This window comes from Dreissena polymorpha, chromosome 2 (assembly GCF_020536995.1).
Source record: "Dreissena polymorpha isolate Duluth1 chromosome 2, UMN_Dpol_1.0, whole genome shotgun sequence".
NCBI lineage: Eukaryota > Metazoa > Mollusca > Bivalvia > Myida > Dreissenidae > Dreissena > Dreissena polymorpha.
Window position 1 is genome coordinate 139,880,614 of NC_068356.1, and position 15,082 is coordinate 139,895,695.

The 15,082-nt window shown below is 38.1% G+C and overlaps 2 protein-coding genes across 2 annotated transcripts in view; both read left to right on the forward strand.

Annotated features, from left to right (window-relative positions):
* Nucleotides 1-2,878, forward strand: part of LOC127869203 (von Willebrand factor A domain-containing protein 8-like) — a 102,512-nt gene extending 99,634 nt beyond the window's left edge. Inside the window, 1 exon segment of the mRNA XM_052411568.1 lies at nucleotides 105-2,878. Within this exon segment, the coding sequence (XP_052267528.1) occupies nucleotides 105-213 (109 nt within the window). The 3' untranslated portion in view covers nucleotides 214-2,878.
* Nucleotides 2,879-12,082: 9,204 nt separating this feature from the next.
* On the forward strand, nucleotides 12,083-14,479 carry LOC127870451 (uncharacterized). The gene is made up of 2 exons (XM_052413039.1): nucleotides 12,083-12,278; nucleotides 12,556-14,479. Exons 1-2 carry the CDS (start codon nucleotides 12,202-12,204, stop codon nucleotides 14,312-14,314), a joined length of 1,836 nt encoding a protein of 611 aa, XP_052268999.1. The 5' UTR covers nucleotides 12,083-12,201; the 3' UTR covers nucleotides 14,315-14,479.
* Nucleotides 14,480-15,082: the final 603 nt, after the last annotated feature.

Consider the following 15,082-nt stretch of genomic DNA (forward strand, 5'->3'; position numbering starts at 1 on the left):
TGCTCAGGCTAATCTGGGACGATACTTTACGCACATGCATTTTGCCCAGTTTTCACAGAACACGACTCAATTGTCCTCACACAAGCTGCCGTGTCTGTTTGCAGGCTGACCAAGCAGCTTCCGATGGGTCATGCATTCGTCTGTCTGGATACTAAAAACCTGCCTCAAATTCTGCAGCAAATCTTTACCTCCACCATGCTCTCCTCGAAATGAATCGTCTGCTATTAAAGAAATATGTTGATACGATGGCTGTGTTTAGAAATAATTCAGTTCTCTTATTTAAAGAGCGGAAGATGCAGGGCGTAGCTGACATGTAAACATACTGGCGGCGAACATTTTAACATGCTGAAAAGTATTTCAAAAAAGATACAAAGATGTATTTATTTGCTTCTGCTTCTGGTAATTATTTTATTCCCGATATTATAACTCAATATTAAGATAACTTTATCAGTTTAAACACTGCAAGAATGCAAACAACTTGAACAACAGTATTACGACAAATTATTAAAAATACAACAATCAAAGCACACTTGTTCACACGCTTTTCCCAAAAAATGCTCGATTTCCACTCGTTGACGCTTACGGCATCGTCATCGGCAATGTCATCCTTGCGAATTGTGTCAGACACCTCTTCATGAAAGTAGAGCGCGATGCATTGTCAGGGTCAGACCTGCCTCAGGGATTTCAGCAGATACGTCTTTGGTCGTGCAAGGGCGGTTAATGGACTCTCGTATAGCCAGAATGTTATGGATGCTGCTGATAACAACGATCCCTGTTTTGACGTTCGTAACGGCGACTAGTGCAAATATTGGGACCGCGACCGCAGCCCTGAGATGTGTTTTACAATATACGCTATATATTGGGACCGCGACCGCCGCCCTGACATTTGTTTTACAATATACGCTATATCGGGACCGCGACCGCCGCCCTGAGATTTGTTTTACAATATACGCTATATATTGGGACCGCGACCGCAGCCCTGAGATGTGTTTGACAATATACGCTATATATTGATGTATATTTCACGCTGTTCTTCGTATTCGCGTTTTTAACCAATCAGATTAATTGGATATCCACTACTTTAAAGTGATATGGGCATCTAACAGTATATGCTATGTTTATAGGTGTCTATCTCAACCCATGTTTATTTTTGGTGTTTTCACTTCATATACACTTATATTTGTTAATGCAGCATCAACATACTAAAACAATATCCCGAAAATATAAAAATAATGCATTTCAATATCAACCGTTCTTTCGTTTTGACAACTGACGACAGAAATGATTCGATGTAAGATGTGAGTCTAAATGTAGTTTTCATGCAGATTCGTTCATACGACACAAAGACACACAAAAAATTACGGATCATTTCGGCTTAGAGGACTGGGTGAGTCATGTAAAATATCGAGTATAATATATATTTTTTATAAACAACTGGTAGCGAGATGAGTTGTAGATAATTGGTCAGTTACCACATTTTATCTAACTCTTTGGACCTGTTTATTCTTTTCAGCTCAATTCAACTGTAAAAAATGCCCATAATATCACAGTTGAATTTTCTTTTGCTTTAATCGTATTTTATGTATCAGCGTTTTGTTTATAAAGTAAAAATTGCCTAACCTCGTGTCACATTTGATGAGGAGGCTTTATTTGAAGATTCTAAAGGATTCGGATGTATTAATGTTGATCAAGTGGCTGTTTAGAAAGGTCATTGAAGGTGAAAAGCGGGGTTAAACAGCTATGCCGAATAAATATTCGAACAAGCAGATAAATCAGCTTGTACTCCAAAAATGATAAAAGAAGAGCAATATGCGTCTATTATGATAAGTATGCGAACTAGCAGATGAATTTGCTGAATGTACATGTTTACAAAAATGATTTTGTATTACAACAAACCATACACGATAAATAGAAAAATTACCTTCTTTGTAACTGAATGATGATCGGGATATAAGAATGATAATGCAAGTATTGCACACAAAGAAAGTTTAATAGAAAACTTAAAAAAAAGACATTTTAAGTTGATCTCCAATTGTAATAAAAAGTGCTGAATAACTGTTCCAATATCAGTTGCGCTTTAGTGGGATGGTGTGGTTTTGATTTAATTTAGTTTATATTACTTTCATAATTTTCATAGCAAGTACTTTTTCTTGAAAGAAAGTTTACGTAAATGGGTTGTTCCCGATGTAAATGTTAGATTTTATTTTGAGGTGAATATTATACATACATGAGTTGTAATTAGGAATAATTACAAGTTGTTTCTTGTAATTACATAAAGACACTTATGTTCAAATAAATAGCATATTCGATACCTCTTTCGAACCATTCTTTTAATAAGAAGGTCACGTTATTCTTTTAAATATCGTGATTTTTCCCAATAATAATTTCGCTGTTATTGATGAGGTTCATCCATGTAGTGTCCACCCATAGCTCGTATAATCATTGAGTCGCGTTCTGATAATACTGGGTTTAATGCATGTGCGTAAAGTGTCATCCCTGATTAGCCTGTGCAGTCTGCTGGATGTTCGTGTAGAAGAAACTTCCTTTAAACGAAAAATACCATGAAAGCGGAAAGTGTCGTCCCTGATTAGCCCGTGCGGACTGCACAGGCTAATCTGGGACGACACTTTACGCTCAATCATTAAACCCGGTTTTCTCAGAACGCGTCTCAATTGTTATGTTTCCCTTTATTGATAAGTATTGTATATTTGCATGTTCATATTACTTTTGAAATACTAAAACTCCTAACTTGCGTATATTAATAATGTCAAAAATATTTTCATATATTTATATTATGTTTGCATTGCTTATGTTATATTGAAATACTTAAATACCATCGCCTTAGTTTGCATTGAATGTAATAAAATATAGAAGTTTTTTCGATTTATTTACGAAACGTTTACCTATACTGGTTTTCGGTGAGTATATAAATGCTTTTAAATAAAAAAAGTTGTCTAGCTCCTAGTTCAATATGTTTCATTATATTTATCCTTTTTACTTTATCAGGTTTTCTATCCCATAAAAAATGGAAAATACTGTCGTTTATTGTTTAAAGTCTCTATAACGCTCAAAATCAACGAAAAGTTCGTAAAGTATTTCGTAAAATAAAGTTAACACCTAAACTATCAGTGTTCCTTATAGCAATAGCCACAATTTCAACGCTAGATGTGGTATGATTACATAGTTTTTTGTTGATACAAAATGCTCTTTTTTATTTATTTGTGACAACAATAAATTCCATGTTAATTTCCTGCGAATATATCTATTGCTACGACACACGAACATTAAAATGGTACCATGTTAAAAACGACCATTTTGTATTCACAAACATCTATTTTACCAGACCACATCTGGCGTTGAAATTTTGACAATGGCCATAAGAAACAAAGATTTTAAATTGTTAAGCTTTATTGTGCGAAATTTTTGTTGATTTTGAGTAGTAATGTTTCTTACAAGGAAAGCTTGTGCTTTGGATTTGGAAGTTCTACAATCACACTAATTTTAAGAGTGCGTTGTTTTACTGTAATTTTACCTTTGTTTACGGTTCTTACAATTTAAAAGGCAATCGGTGAAGTTTTGTAATTTTGCTCTTTTATGCCCCCGGTAGGGTGGCATATAGCAGTTGAACTGTCCGTCAGTCAGTCAGTCAGCCAGTGTGTCAGTCTGTCCGTCCGTCCGAAAACTTTAATGGCCATAACTTTTTAAATATTGAACATAACAACTTGATATTTGGCATACATGTGCATCTCATGGTGCTGCACATTTTGAGTGGTGAAGGTCAAGGTCATCCTTCAAGGTCAAATGTCAAATATATGGCGTCTGTCCGTCCATCCGAAAACTTTAACATTGGCCATAACTTTTTCAATATTTAAGATAGCAAATTGATATTTTGCATGCATGTGTATCTCATAGAGCTGCACATTTTGAGTAGTGAAAGGTGAAGGTCAATGTCATCATTCAAGGTCAAATGTCAAATATGTGGCGTCTGTCCGTCCGTCCGAAAACTTTAACATTGGCCACCACTTTTTCAATATTGAAGATATCAACTTGATATTTGGCATGCATGTGTATCTCATGGGGCTGCAAATTTTGAAAGGTGAAAGGTCAAGGTCATCCTTCAAGGTCAAAGGTCAATCATATGGCATCTGTCCGTCCGTCCGTAAACTTTAACTTTCGCCATAACTTATTTATGCCCCTGAAGGGTGGCATATAGTTTTTTAACTGTCCGTCTGTCTGTTCGTCAGTTAGTCCGTCCGTTTGACCGTCCGTCCGCCCGTCCGAAAACTTAAACATTGCCCATAACTTTTGCAATATTGAAGATAGCAACTTGATATTAGGCATGCATGTGTATCTCATGGAGATGCACATTTTAAGTGGTGAAAGGTTAAGGTCAAGGTCATCCTTCAAGGTGAACGGTCAAGATCAAAGGTCAAATTTTGCAATATTAAAAATAGTTACTTGATATTTGGCATACATGTGTATCTCATGGAGCTGCACATTTTGAGTGGTGAAAGGTCAATGTCATCCTTCAAGGTCAAGGTCAAAGGTCAAATTTTGCAATATTGAAGATAGCAACTTGATATTTGGCATTCATGCATATCTCATGGAGCTGCACATTTTGAGTGGTGAAAGGTCAAGGTCACCCTTCAAGGTCAAAGGTCAAATTTGGCAATACTGAAGATAGTTACTCGATATTTTGCATGCATGCGTATCTCATGGAGCTGCACATTTTGAGTGGTAAAAGGTCAAGGTCATCCTTCAAGGTCAAAGGTCAAATTTTGCAATATTTAAATATCAACTTGATATTTGGCATGCATGCGCATCACATGGAGCTGCACATTTTGAGTGGTGAAAAGTCAAACTCAAGGTCATCCGTCAAGGTCAAAGGTCAAAATTTTGCAATATTGAAGATAGCAACTTGATATTTGGCATTCATGCGTATCTCATGGAGTTGCACATTTTGAGTGGTGAAAGGACAAGGTCATCTTTCAAGGTCAAAGGTCAAATTTTGCAATATTTAAGATAGCAACTCGATATTTGGCATGCATGCGTATCTCATGGAACTGCACATTTTGAGTGGTGAAAGGTCAAAGTCATCTTTCAATGTCAAAGGTCAAATTTTGCAATATTGAAGATAGCAACTCCATATTTGGCATGCATGCGTATCTCATGGAGCTGCACATTTTGAGTAGTGAAAGGTCAAGGTCATCCTTCAAGGTCAACGGTAAAATATATGGCTTCAAAGCGGCGCAGTAGGGTCATTGTGTTTCACGAACAAAGCTCTTGTTTCAAAAGTGTTGCTCTTTCGTCATTTGGGACGGTTATTCGGTGGCGTCAATCAAACTCCATTAAAATGTTAATTATTTTGCTTATGTTGTACATCATCCGTACGTTAAATAAACGTCTACAGTTTTAAACGACGTTCATACGCTGAATAACGTCCGCTATTTTGAGGCGACAACCTCTTACATAAGCTTCGATCTATATTTATATTTAAGACTCTCTCAAACGAAAACGAGCCACATTTTTAGTGAAGCAGAACACCATCAGTTAACTTAGGAATATGGTATGATTAATATTCATTTCAAGGATTAAACCACATTACCTTCAGCATTTTCAGTCTGGACGTCGTTGATAATCTTTCAAATGAAATAACGATCATCTGCCCTTTTCCATGACAATACGTCAGGGGGAAAAGCTTCAATTTAATCCAATGTTGTTGTTTTCTTTGATCATACGCTAATCGGCCTGGATATGTTCTGCCCATGTATTTTCACTAATTACCGTTACATGTCGTACGCTATAGAAGCGAGGTAAAGGTTACAGAGAAATTGCCCATGTATTTTCACTAATTACCGTTACATGTCGTACGCTATAGAAGCGAGGTAAAGGTTATAAATGGAAATTAAATCAATGCTCCGTCAATTTGCATATTGTTTATTGATTGATGTTAACATCCACCCGCATCTTTAGACTTTAACAGTCTTGTGAAATACTTGCCGAATGAAAAAAAGCGTCTTTTCTCTTGGCGCTGTGAAGGATCGATGTAGTATGAACTAATTCCCTTAGCTCTTTGCACAATTAAATGAATAATTGGAGTTTGTAATTTGACTGAAACATAAAAATAATTAACGTCTTTAAATGTGTTCGATTCGGTTAGAAACCCGTCAAAATAAGTAAATACGGAGTTTGTTTATTTGTTTATCGAGGCCAAGGAAACTCTATCTTATTTAATGTTATCTAAAAACAATATCGATAATCTGGACAAACAAAGTGCAATTATACATATGATTTAATATTGAACATTAATCTCACATCGCTGTGCGACGACCAATAGCGGATAACTTAATTTAACACGTCTTTCGTGTTTAACGTCACACACCGGATTAAAGTTTAATATCAAGGCGCATCTCTGTAAAATTACACTCCACGAAAAAAAACATTAAAACGACAGTACAGGGTCTCGTCACGAATGTACATGAACCACCACGGTGCAATGCAGTACAACTTAACTCAAAGGATAAATGCTGACAAAACGGCACACTTTGCAGCGTCCGAAAACAGTTAAATGCTGACGTCACAGCCAAGTTACTGACTTAAGTTTACGTCACGACGTACTTTAATACGTCACACAACGGGAGAGCAAGCACCCTGTATTTCACGAAGCAGTTCTGGACCGCCATGGCGACATACGTTGCCAGCCTACTTTGGAAGATAGTGGCCCCGCTCTTCTTCACCATCGGTACCGTCGGCAACATTCTGTCCATCATTGTACTCACGCGCCGTAATACCCGGAAGTCCTCAACTGCCGTCTACCTGACCGCCCTGTCGCTGTCCGACCTGATTGTTATCAACACAGGTGAGTAGTATAGTTCTGGACCATGTCTTATTGTGACCAACATAGGTGCGTAAGGCAGTTCTGTGCCATGTCTTGTTGCGATCAACACCGGTGCGTAGTACATTTCTGGGTCATGTCTTATTGTGATCAACACATGTGCGTAGTGCAGTTCTGGACCATGTCTTATTGTGATCAACACCGGTGCGTAGTGCAGTTCTGGGCAATGTCTTATTGTGATCAACACATGTGCGTTGTACATTTCTGGGTCATGTCTTATTGTGATCAACACAGGTGCGTAGTACATTTCTGGGTCATGTCTTATTGTGATCAACACATGTGCGTAGTGCAGTTCTGGACCATGTCTTATTGTGATCAACACCGGTGCATAGTGCAGTTCTGTGCAATGTCTTATTGTGATCAACACATGTGCGTAGTGCAGTTCTGGACCATGTCTTATTGTGATCAACACAGGTGCGTAGTGCAGTTCTGGGCAATGTCTTATTGTGATCAACACATTTGCATAGTACAGTTCTGGGCAATGTCTTATTGTGATCAACACATGTGCGTAGTACATTTCTGGGCCATGTCTTATTGTGATCAACACAGGTGCGCAGTACAGTTCTGGGCCATGTCTTATTGTGATCAACACAGGTGCGCAGTACAGTTCTGGGCCATGTCGTATTGTGATAAACACATGTGCGTAGTGCAGTTCTGGACCATGTCTTATTGTGATCAACACCGGTGCGTAGTGCAGTTCTGGGCAATGTCTTATTGTGATCAACACATGTGCGTAGTACATTTCTGTGCCATGTCTTATTGTAATCAACACAGGTGCGTAGTGCAGTTCTGTGCAATGTCTTATTGTTATCAACACATTTGCATAGTACAGTTCTGGGCAATGTCTTATTGTGATCAACACATGTGCGTAGTACATTTCTGGGCCATGTCTTATTGTGATCAACACAGGTGCGCAGTACAGTTTTGGGCCATGTCTTATTGTGATAAACACAGGTGCGTAGTACAGTTCTGGGCCATGTCTTTTTGTGATCAACACATTTGCGTAGTACAGTTCTGGGCCATGTCTTATTGTGATCAACACAGGTGCGTAGTAACAGTTCTGGGCCATGTCTTATTGTGATCATCAGAGGTGCGTAGTACAGTTCTGAGACATGTCTTATTGTGATCAACACAGGTGCGTAGTACAGTTCTGGGCCATGTCTTATTGTGATCAACACAGGTGCGTAGTACAGTTCTGGGCCATGTCTTATTTTGATCCACACATGTGCGTAGTGCAGTTCTGGGCCATGTCTTATTGTGATCAGCACAGGTGCGTAGTACAGTTCTGGGCCATGTCTTATCACAGATACCAAGAATCATTTAAGTTACGACCAGTTTTTTTTGTTTATAACAAAAAAAAAATAAGAACAACATTTCCTTGAAATATTTTTGCTCATTATTATCTTTAATTAGAAAGTTTAATTTTTTACGACATTATTTCTTGTTTCAGGTTCATACAAATACTTTTATAAATAAAGCATTCTGAACGGAATTTACTTTCACCTATAATGTCATGATCCGATTTTTAAACTAGTCTGCACGTTTTATTACTTGGTCATATTTGTTAATACTAGCGTTCAACACACAGCGTTAAAAAAATAAATTAAATTTGTTTTTGAACGATATTTTTGACATTTAAATACATTTCTGACGGCCGAAAGTGCAATCACAGAAAATTGTTGGTCGTTGAAGACGTTTGGAATGTTGTCTTTATTTGTTTTCATGTTGCGTTTAAGAAGTCCTGAGGTTTTAGAGGTCATAATGTTGTTCTGCACTTTTGTGTCATCACAAAGGTAATATTGAACTACGCAACGTGATCCAAGGTCGGTGGTTACACGAAAACAGTGGTAGATTGGTATGACACCTGTTCCTCCCACCTTCGAAAGTTTAACATTAGTTCAGAGTTCTAAATAATTATAATACCAAAGTGTGATTTCTTTAAGTTATGCAACGGTACCACACTCTATGCTGATAATCAAACTGCGAACGCACACGGATGATTAACATCAATTGAATGAACAACAGTACGTTGCAATAGTTTCATCCACAGGTGGTTAGCGTGTGGCTATGATAATAATTAGTAAAAACATCATTTTGATTAAAAAAAACAACAAACTATAACGAAAAATCAACTGCTCTGAAAAAAACACTATCAAATACACACACACACACACACACACACACACACACACACACACACACACACACATATATATATATATATATATATATATATATATATATATATATATATATATATATATATATATATATATATATATAACAAGATATTCAACTCAAAATGACCTGAAAATATGATGCATCGCTTTGAACAACCATTTCGACATCAATTTTGCAGCGACTTCCATGAACTCGTTCTTATTAAACGCAGAAATGAATTTTCATTCTGGAAATGTACATATCTTGCAATATTTTTACAATTACTGTGTCAAATTTAAAGAAATAACACGATGCACAACTCGAGCGACCAGGTTAAGAAAGAATATTTGAAAATTGATTTAATTTATGCAATATCACATTCATACATGCACAAACTCTGTAACTTTCTCACATGTTATCGGTATGTGTAACACATGCGTATTGTGGATGTAGTGTAGGGGCCTATGTATTGATTTCTGAATTCGCTCATGTATTACGTAAATAACCTTGAAACCAATGATGTGAATCCGTGACTTATTTCTGTTGTCTCAATGCCTCAGTATAATGAAATTAATAAGATCCAAATTAAATGGCATCAGACATTTCTAGGACGTATATTCATTTCCTAATGGAAAAAATAAAACACAACGTGTCGTGTGGTTAGTAGACCGTCACTATTATTAACATATTATAAATATGTTAGTTTTCTTATTTCAGTGGTTTTTTTTTGTTTGATTCATTACCATTTTATCGTAATTATATCGGGACTTTTAAGATAACCAAATATGTTTGCTTTTCGTAATTAGCATTGTTCACTTTGAGAGAGGTAATATAATAGCGTTACAGCGATCAACAATCGCTTTAAATTGTCTTAAATCGCGCAAGCTTTTGTCAGTTGAAAACACTTGATATAGGTCGTTTCAAAACGCTTAATATACGGATCGTGCTCTGTGAAAAGGGGGTTTTATGCATGTGCGTAAATTGTCGTCCTAGATTAAGCCCGTGCACGGCGTTTTCCGCTTTTATGGTATATTTCGTTTACAGAAAGTTTCGTCTTAGCAAAAATCCAGTTTATGCGGAAAGTGTCATCCCTGATTTACCTGTGCGGACTGCAGGACGACACTTTACGCACATGCATTAAACCCCCTTTTCACAGAGCACGGCTCATTTTTAGCTCGGCTGTTTTCGGAGAAAAACCGAGGTATTTACATAGCCAGCTCGTCGTGTCGTCCGCCGTCCGACGTCTGCCGTCCGCGTCGTGCTAAAACCTTGATATTTTGCTCTAAAATTAAAGTACTTCCTCCTACAACTTTGAAACTTCATATGTAGATGCCTCTTGAGTTCTACACGCCACACCCATTTTGGGGTCACAAGGTCGAAAGTCAAGGTCACTGTGACCTCTAAAAAAAATCTGACAAGCTTTCATTTATTTAAAACTGCACCGCAGCCTAGCGTGGTACCCGTTATGCAGTGCTCTTGTTTAATTGCGTTCAATCTAGAATTAGATATTATTTAATTCTACACGCCTAGCAGTTGATGAAATACAATGAGAAAATTCATGTCGTGTTATAAAACATGTATTGATTTCACATCTACATAATTGTACTGTTATCATAACTTAATACATAAAATATGCAAATATGATCCTCCATTATATCTGCATACCCTACGCAGAATATTTTTGATTATCGAACTTATTTTTGTTTATATTTCATAAATATATAACAGAAATATCACATATAAATTACATATACCACACTTGTCCTGTGTTAGCTGGTAAACCTTTACTAAGGGTACAAACGTATGTCGTTACCCGACAACTACCCTATTTATATCATAGGCAGTTGGGGTATGGCAGTATAAAGGATTTCACGACAAATGCCCCAGCATTGTATGTTGCCGGGCCTTGCATCGAACTCGTGATCCACGGATGTATGGTCCAGCGCGCCACCAACCGAGTCGGCTGGCCCGATTAACCCATTTATGCCTAGTGGACTCTCCCATCCTTCTAAATTGGATAAATTTATTTCCAAAATAAGGGATGTCTAAGTATATTTATTTCTATATTTAGAATATTTCTTACAGAATTACATCTGGGTCTACGCTGTTTGCCAAAGTCTTTTTTCTAGACGATAGGCATAAATGGGTTAACCGAAGACGCAAAATCTGACATGTATATTAGCAAATAGCGGGAACTATATTTAAGGATATTAGTATCACGTTTTTCTGTTTTTCACGTATTTTTTTAATCAGTCAACATATACAATTGTGTTGCTTTGTTGCATGAATATGATACCGCTCGGGTAAATGCCCCCCCCCCCCCCCCCTGCTTCAATTCTGAAGGGCTTTAATGCACCCACCCTGCTTCAATTTTGAAAGGGCTCGAATAACAAATCGTTGTTAGTTGAGCGTACTTCTGGGAACACTCGTTAAATGCTTGTGCGTAAACTGTCGACCCAAATTAGCTAGTGTATTCCCCACAGGCGAATCAGGGACGACGATTTCCACCTTAAGTGGATTCTTGTTTAGGAGAGATTTCTTTTAAACGAAAAACTCGATAAAAGTTGAAAGTGCGAACTATGCGGACTGCACGTGATGACACTTTACGAACATGCATTAAGCCCATTTTTCCCAGATTGAAGCCTAATAAGCGTTTGTTTGTTCGGATTTTTCCTTCATTTCCTATAATTGAATCATATTAATTCTGTCAGTTAACATACTCGAACTGTTCCTTGGTTAGCTAATGAACCATCGAACTCCATTTCTTACAATAATCCTCCTCAAACACACGAACTATTTTTTCTGTTGAATATGTTCTAAATCTTAACCTGTTGTCAACTAATAAATTATTATATTGCCTTCGTTTTTATACGATAAGTGCTTTCAATTAAATTCGTTGATTCTTTTTACGTGACATAAAATGGTTTAAAATCATATATATAATAAACACCTTTCATTAAAGAATTAATATCAATAAAAATGATTGCAGTTTTCTGGAAACCAACGTATCTATTAAAAACAGCATTCCTTTAATTCAACTTATGTTAAGATGAATTGATTCTTGATTATTTGATCGACTGATTGATTAATTAATTGGTTGGTTAATTGATTGATCGATTGATACATTGATTGATTGATTTGCAGGGATGGTCCGCTGGTGGCTGATACACATGTTCAATGTCGACGTCAGACATTTTGGTGACGTTGGATGCAGGATACATTGGTTTGTTCCTTAAGTTTATGTCGATGATGTAAGGAACAAAAATTCACCTATGTTGTAATATAAAAATAAATAATGATTTGTCTTTCACACAGGTTGTATATAACTTAAAAAAGCCGTTATCAGATATGTGTAAGCTTATGAATACAATGCCCAGTTTCATACAGATGGTTTCTGCATGTACAATACCTTATGTTCAAAATAAATTAACTTTTATAATTTAGAATAGAAAGCTGACAATATAAAAAACAACGTTTAATAATTATACCATCTTCGTCAGGTATTTCATATTTGCGTCCACCGAGCTGTCGTCATGGTTACTCGTGGCGGTAACGTGCGAGCGTATCACTAGCACAATATGGCCACACAAGGTGCGCGTGATCTGCACACATCGGTCCGCGCTGAGCGTCATCCTATGTCTCTTCATAGTTATCTACGGCGGCAGCTCCCACTTGCTCTTCGGAATGAGACTCAAAGTCGTCGCGTACGAAGAGGGGGGAAAACAAAACGTCGCTAGCATAGCGACGTCTCCGCTGACGCCGGTAAGACAAGATAGCCAGGAGCTGACTTCCCAGTCGGAGTTTTCCGGTTTAATTAAACGTTCTGCCATGGACCAAGAAATGTCGTCTGCATCAATAGTTGGTGACGCTTATTTTAAGTCTGCTACGTTTTCTGATCGGTCGCACCAGACTACGTTTGGCGATGACGTGCCGTCTTCTACAAAGAATAATATGTGCAAGCAGACGTCACCAGTTCACATTTCGCTAGTGCCATCTTCTACTGAATTGAGTTCTGGCCCCTCAGATATTGAGAGTGCATTATCAGTAACAACAGTCGCGTTCAGTGAAACGTCCGAAACATTCACAGAGACGTATGAAACGACGTCATTTGCCTGGAATACTATGATAACACAAGACACATCTCGGACACCATCAATATCGGAAAAGTCAACCACGTCATCACTGACTTCCGCGATGACTCAGCCGGTAACCAATGTCACAGAGCGATATCCCACGTCACACATAACCGTGTCGACGTCAAACTTTCCCCGACTGCGGACGGAAGACGCAGAGAGTGTGGAAGATAGGCTGCTGTGCTTCGCTCTAAGTGACGTCGGCTACTCTGACTTTTTCAACTTTGTGTACCCATGGATGGACCTGCTCCTTTATTTCCTCGTGCCGGCGGTGATCCTCTGCATAGGCGAGATAATTATCGTCAGGAAACTCATTGCAAGCAACCGCCTTCGCCGCCGGATGTTTGTTACGGACGGCGCCATGACCCCTCAGAGGATACCAAATAGGCGAGCTTCCGTCACCATCATGCTGATGACGGTGAACGCAGTGTTTATCCTGTGTACAACGCCAATATCGGTATTTCTCATCGGAATGCCGTACTGGGTCGACCCAGAACTTGGGTTCTCAAAAACTCAAGAGATTCTCTGGGCCGTTGTGAACCTACTTATGTATTTGAATCACTCCATTAATTTCGTGCTGTATTTTCTAAGTGGTTCACGGTTTCGGTCGCATGTCTACCAGTTGTTCCGGCGCAACGCGGTCCACAGCGTCCACATTGACCGCCTCTCGTTCAGCCAAAAGGACACCGCGAGCGAGGAAGCCTCCATCCAGCGGCAGCTGACTCTCCGGTCGATGGTCGCGGCGGCGGACAAGGCACGAAAGATTTCGGATCGGTCGGTCCGGGGTTCGTACACACGCCGTCACACGTCCGAGGGTCGGGATACCATACCATTTCCAGGAAAAGCCGCCAAACTGATGCACACGGACCATGTTCCAAAAGAATTAACTGGAAACGACATTAATAACAAAAAGGAATGCTTGCACCAGGTCCGTGTATCGAATGAATCGGTGGTTGTGGGTAAACACACGAGTGTAACTTTAAATGACGAGGTTTTGCATGATACGATTTACACTGAAACTCCGTTTAGTTTTATTAAAGAAACAAACTCGCGATTTGGTGGACATTTGGTTGAGGGTTTTGGGGGCATAGACATCAACGATATTGATATCTTTACGCACATTTGACGTTGAACGTTGAATATACTTTTTGAATATTTAGACTAGTGATATTATTTTAATAGCTTGTTTGATGGTTTTTGTATCGTTCATGTATAATTCATGTTGCATAGTTTTTGTTCTGTTTGGCGTTTTGTATGTTATATATGTATATAATATATATCTTAATTTCTATTTTGTGCGTTGTATCTTTATATTTAGAGTTCGTTTTGTGTTTTGTATTGTTCAGAAAAAAATCATTGTTTTTGTTTGGAGAATATTTACAGTGATGTCATGAACTGTTTGAATCTACGTGTAATGTATTTGATTCTATCCACGGTGTTTGTTCTGATAAAATGGCAAGCCTTATTGAACATAATCCTGTATGTAATAAATACTGCTTGAACCTTTTAGCAACGTACGTTTGATTAGCATTCTTACTTGTTTAACACATTATGCCTCGTGGCCTCGTGGACTCTCCCATCCTTCTAAATTGGATCAATTTATTTCCAAAATTAGGGATGTTAAGTACATGTATATTTATTTCTATATTTAGAATATTTCTTACAGAAATTCCTTTAAGCAAAAAGCGCATACCCATATAAGACGCCGCATCATGCGGCGTCTCATCTGGGTCTACGCTGTTTGCCAAGGCCTTTTTTTCTAGACGCTAGGCATAAATGGGTTAACTAGTACAGCGAAGTATTTCCCCATCGAGTCCCCACGTGTACAATTCATGGGACTCGTTTACAGATTTTCTCCCTTTTAAATAGTGTTATTAAATTCATTAAGTAACAC

Bases quoted from the DNA above. Each gene is read 5' to 3' on its own strand.
- LOC127870451 (XM_052413039.1), top strand. From the start codon at position 12,202: ATGGTCCGCTGGTGGCTGATACACATGTTCAATGTCGACGTCAGACAT. The intron at 12,279-12,555 runs GTTTGTTCCTTA...CATCTTCGTCAG, and splicing joins GTTGGATGCAGGATACATTG to GTATTTCATATTTGCGTCCA.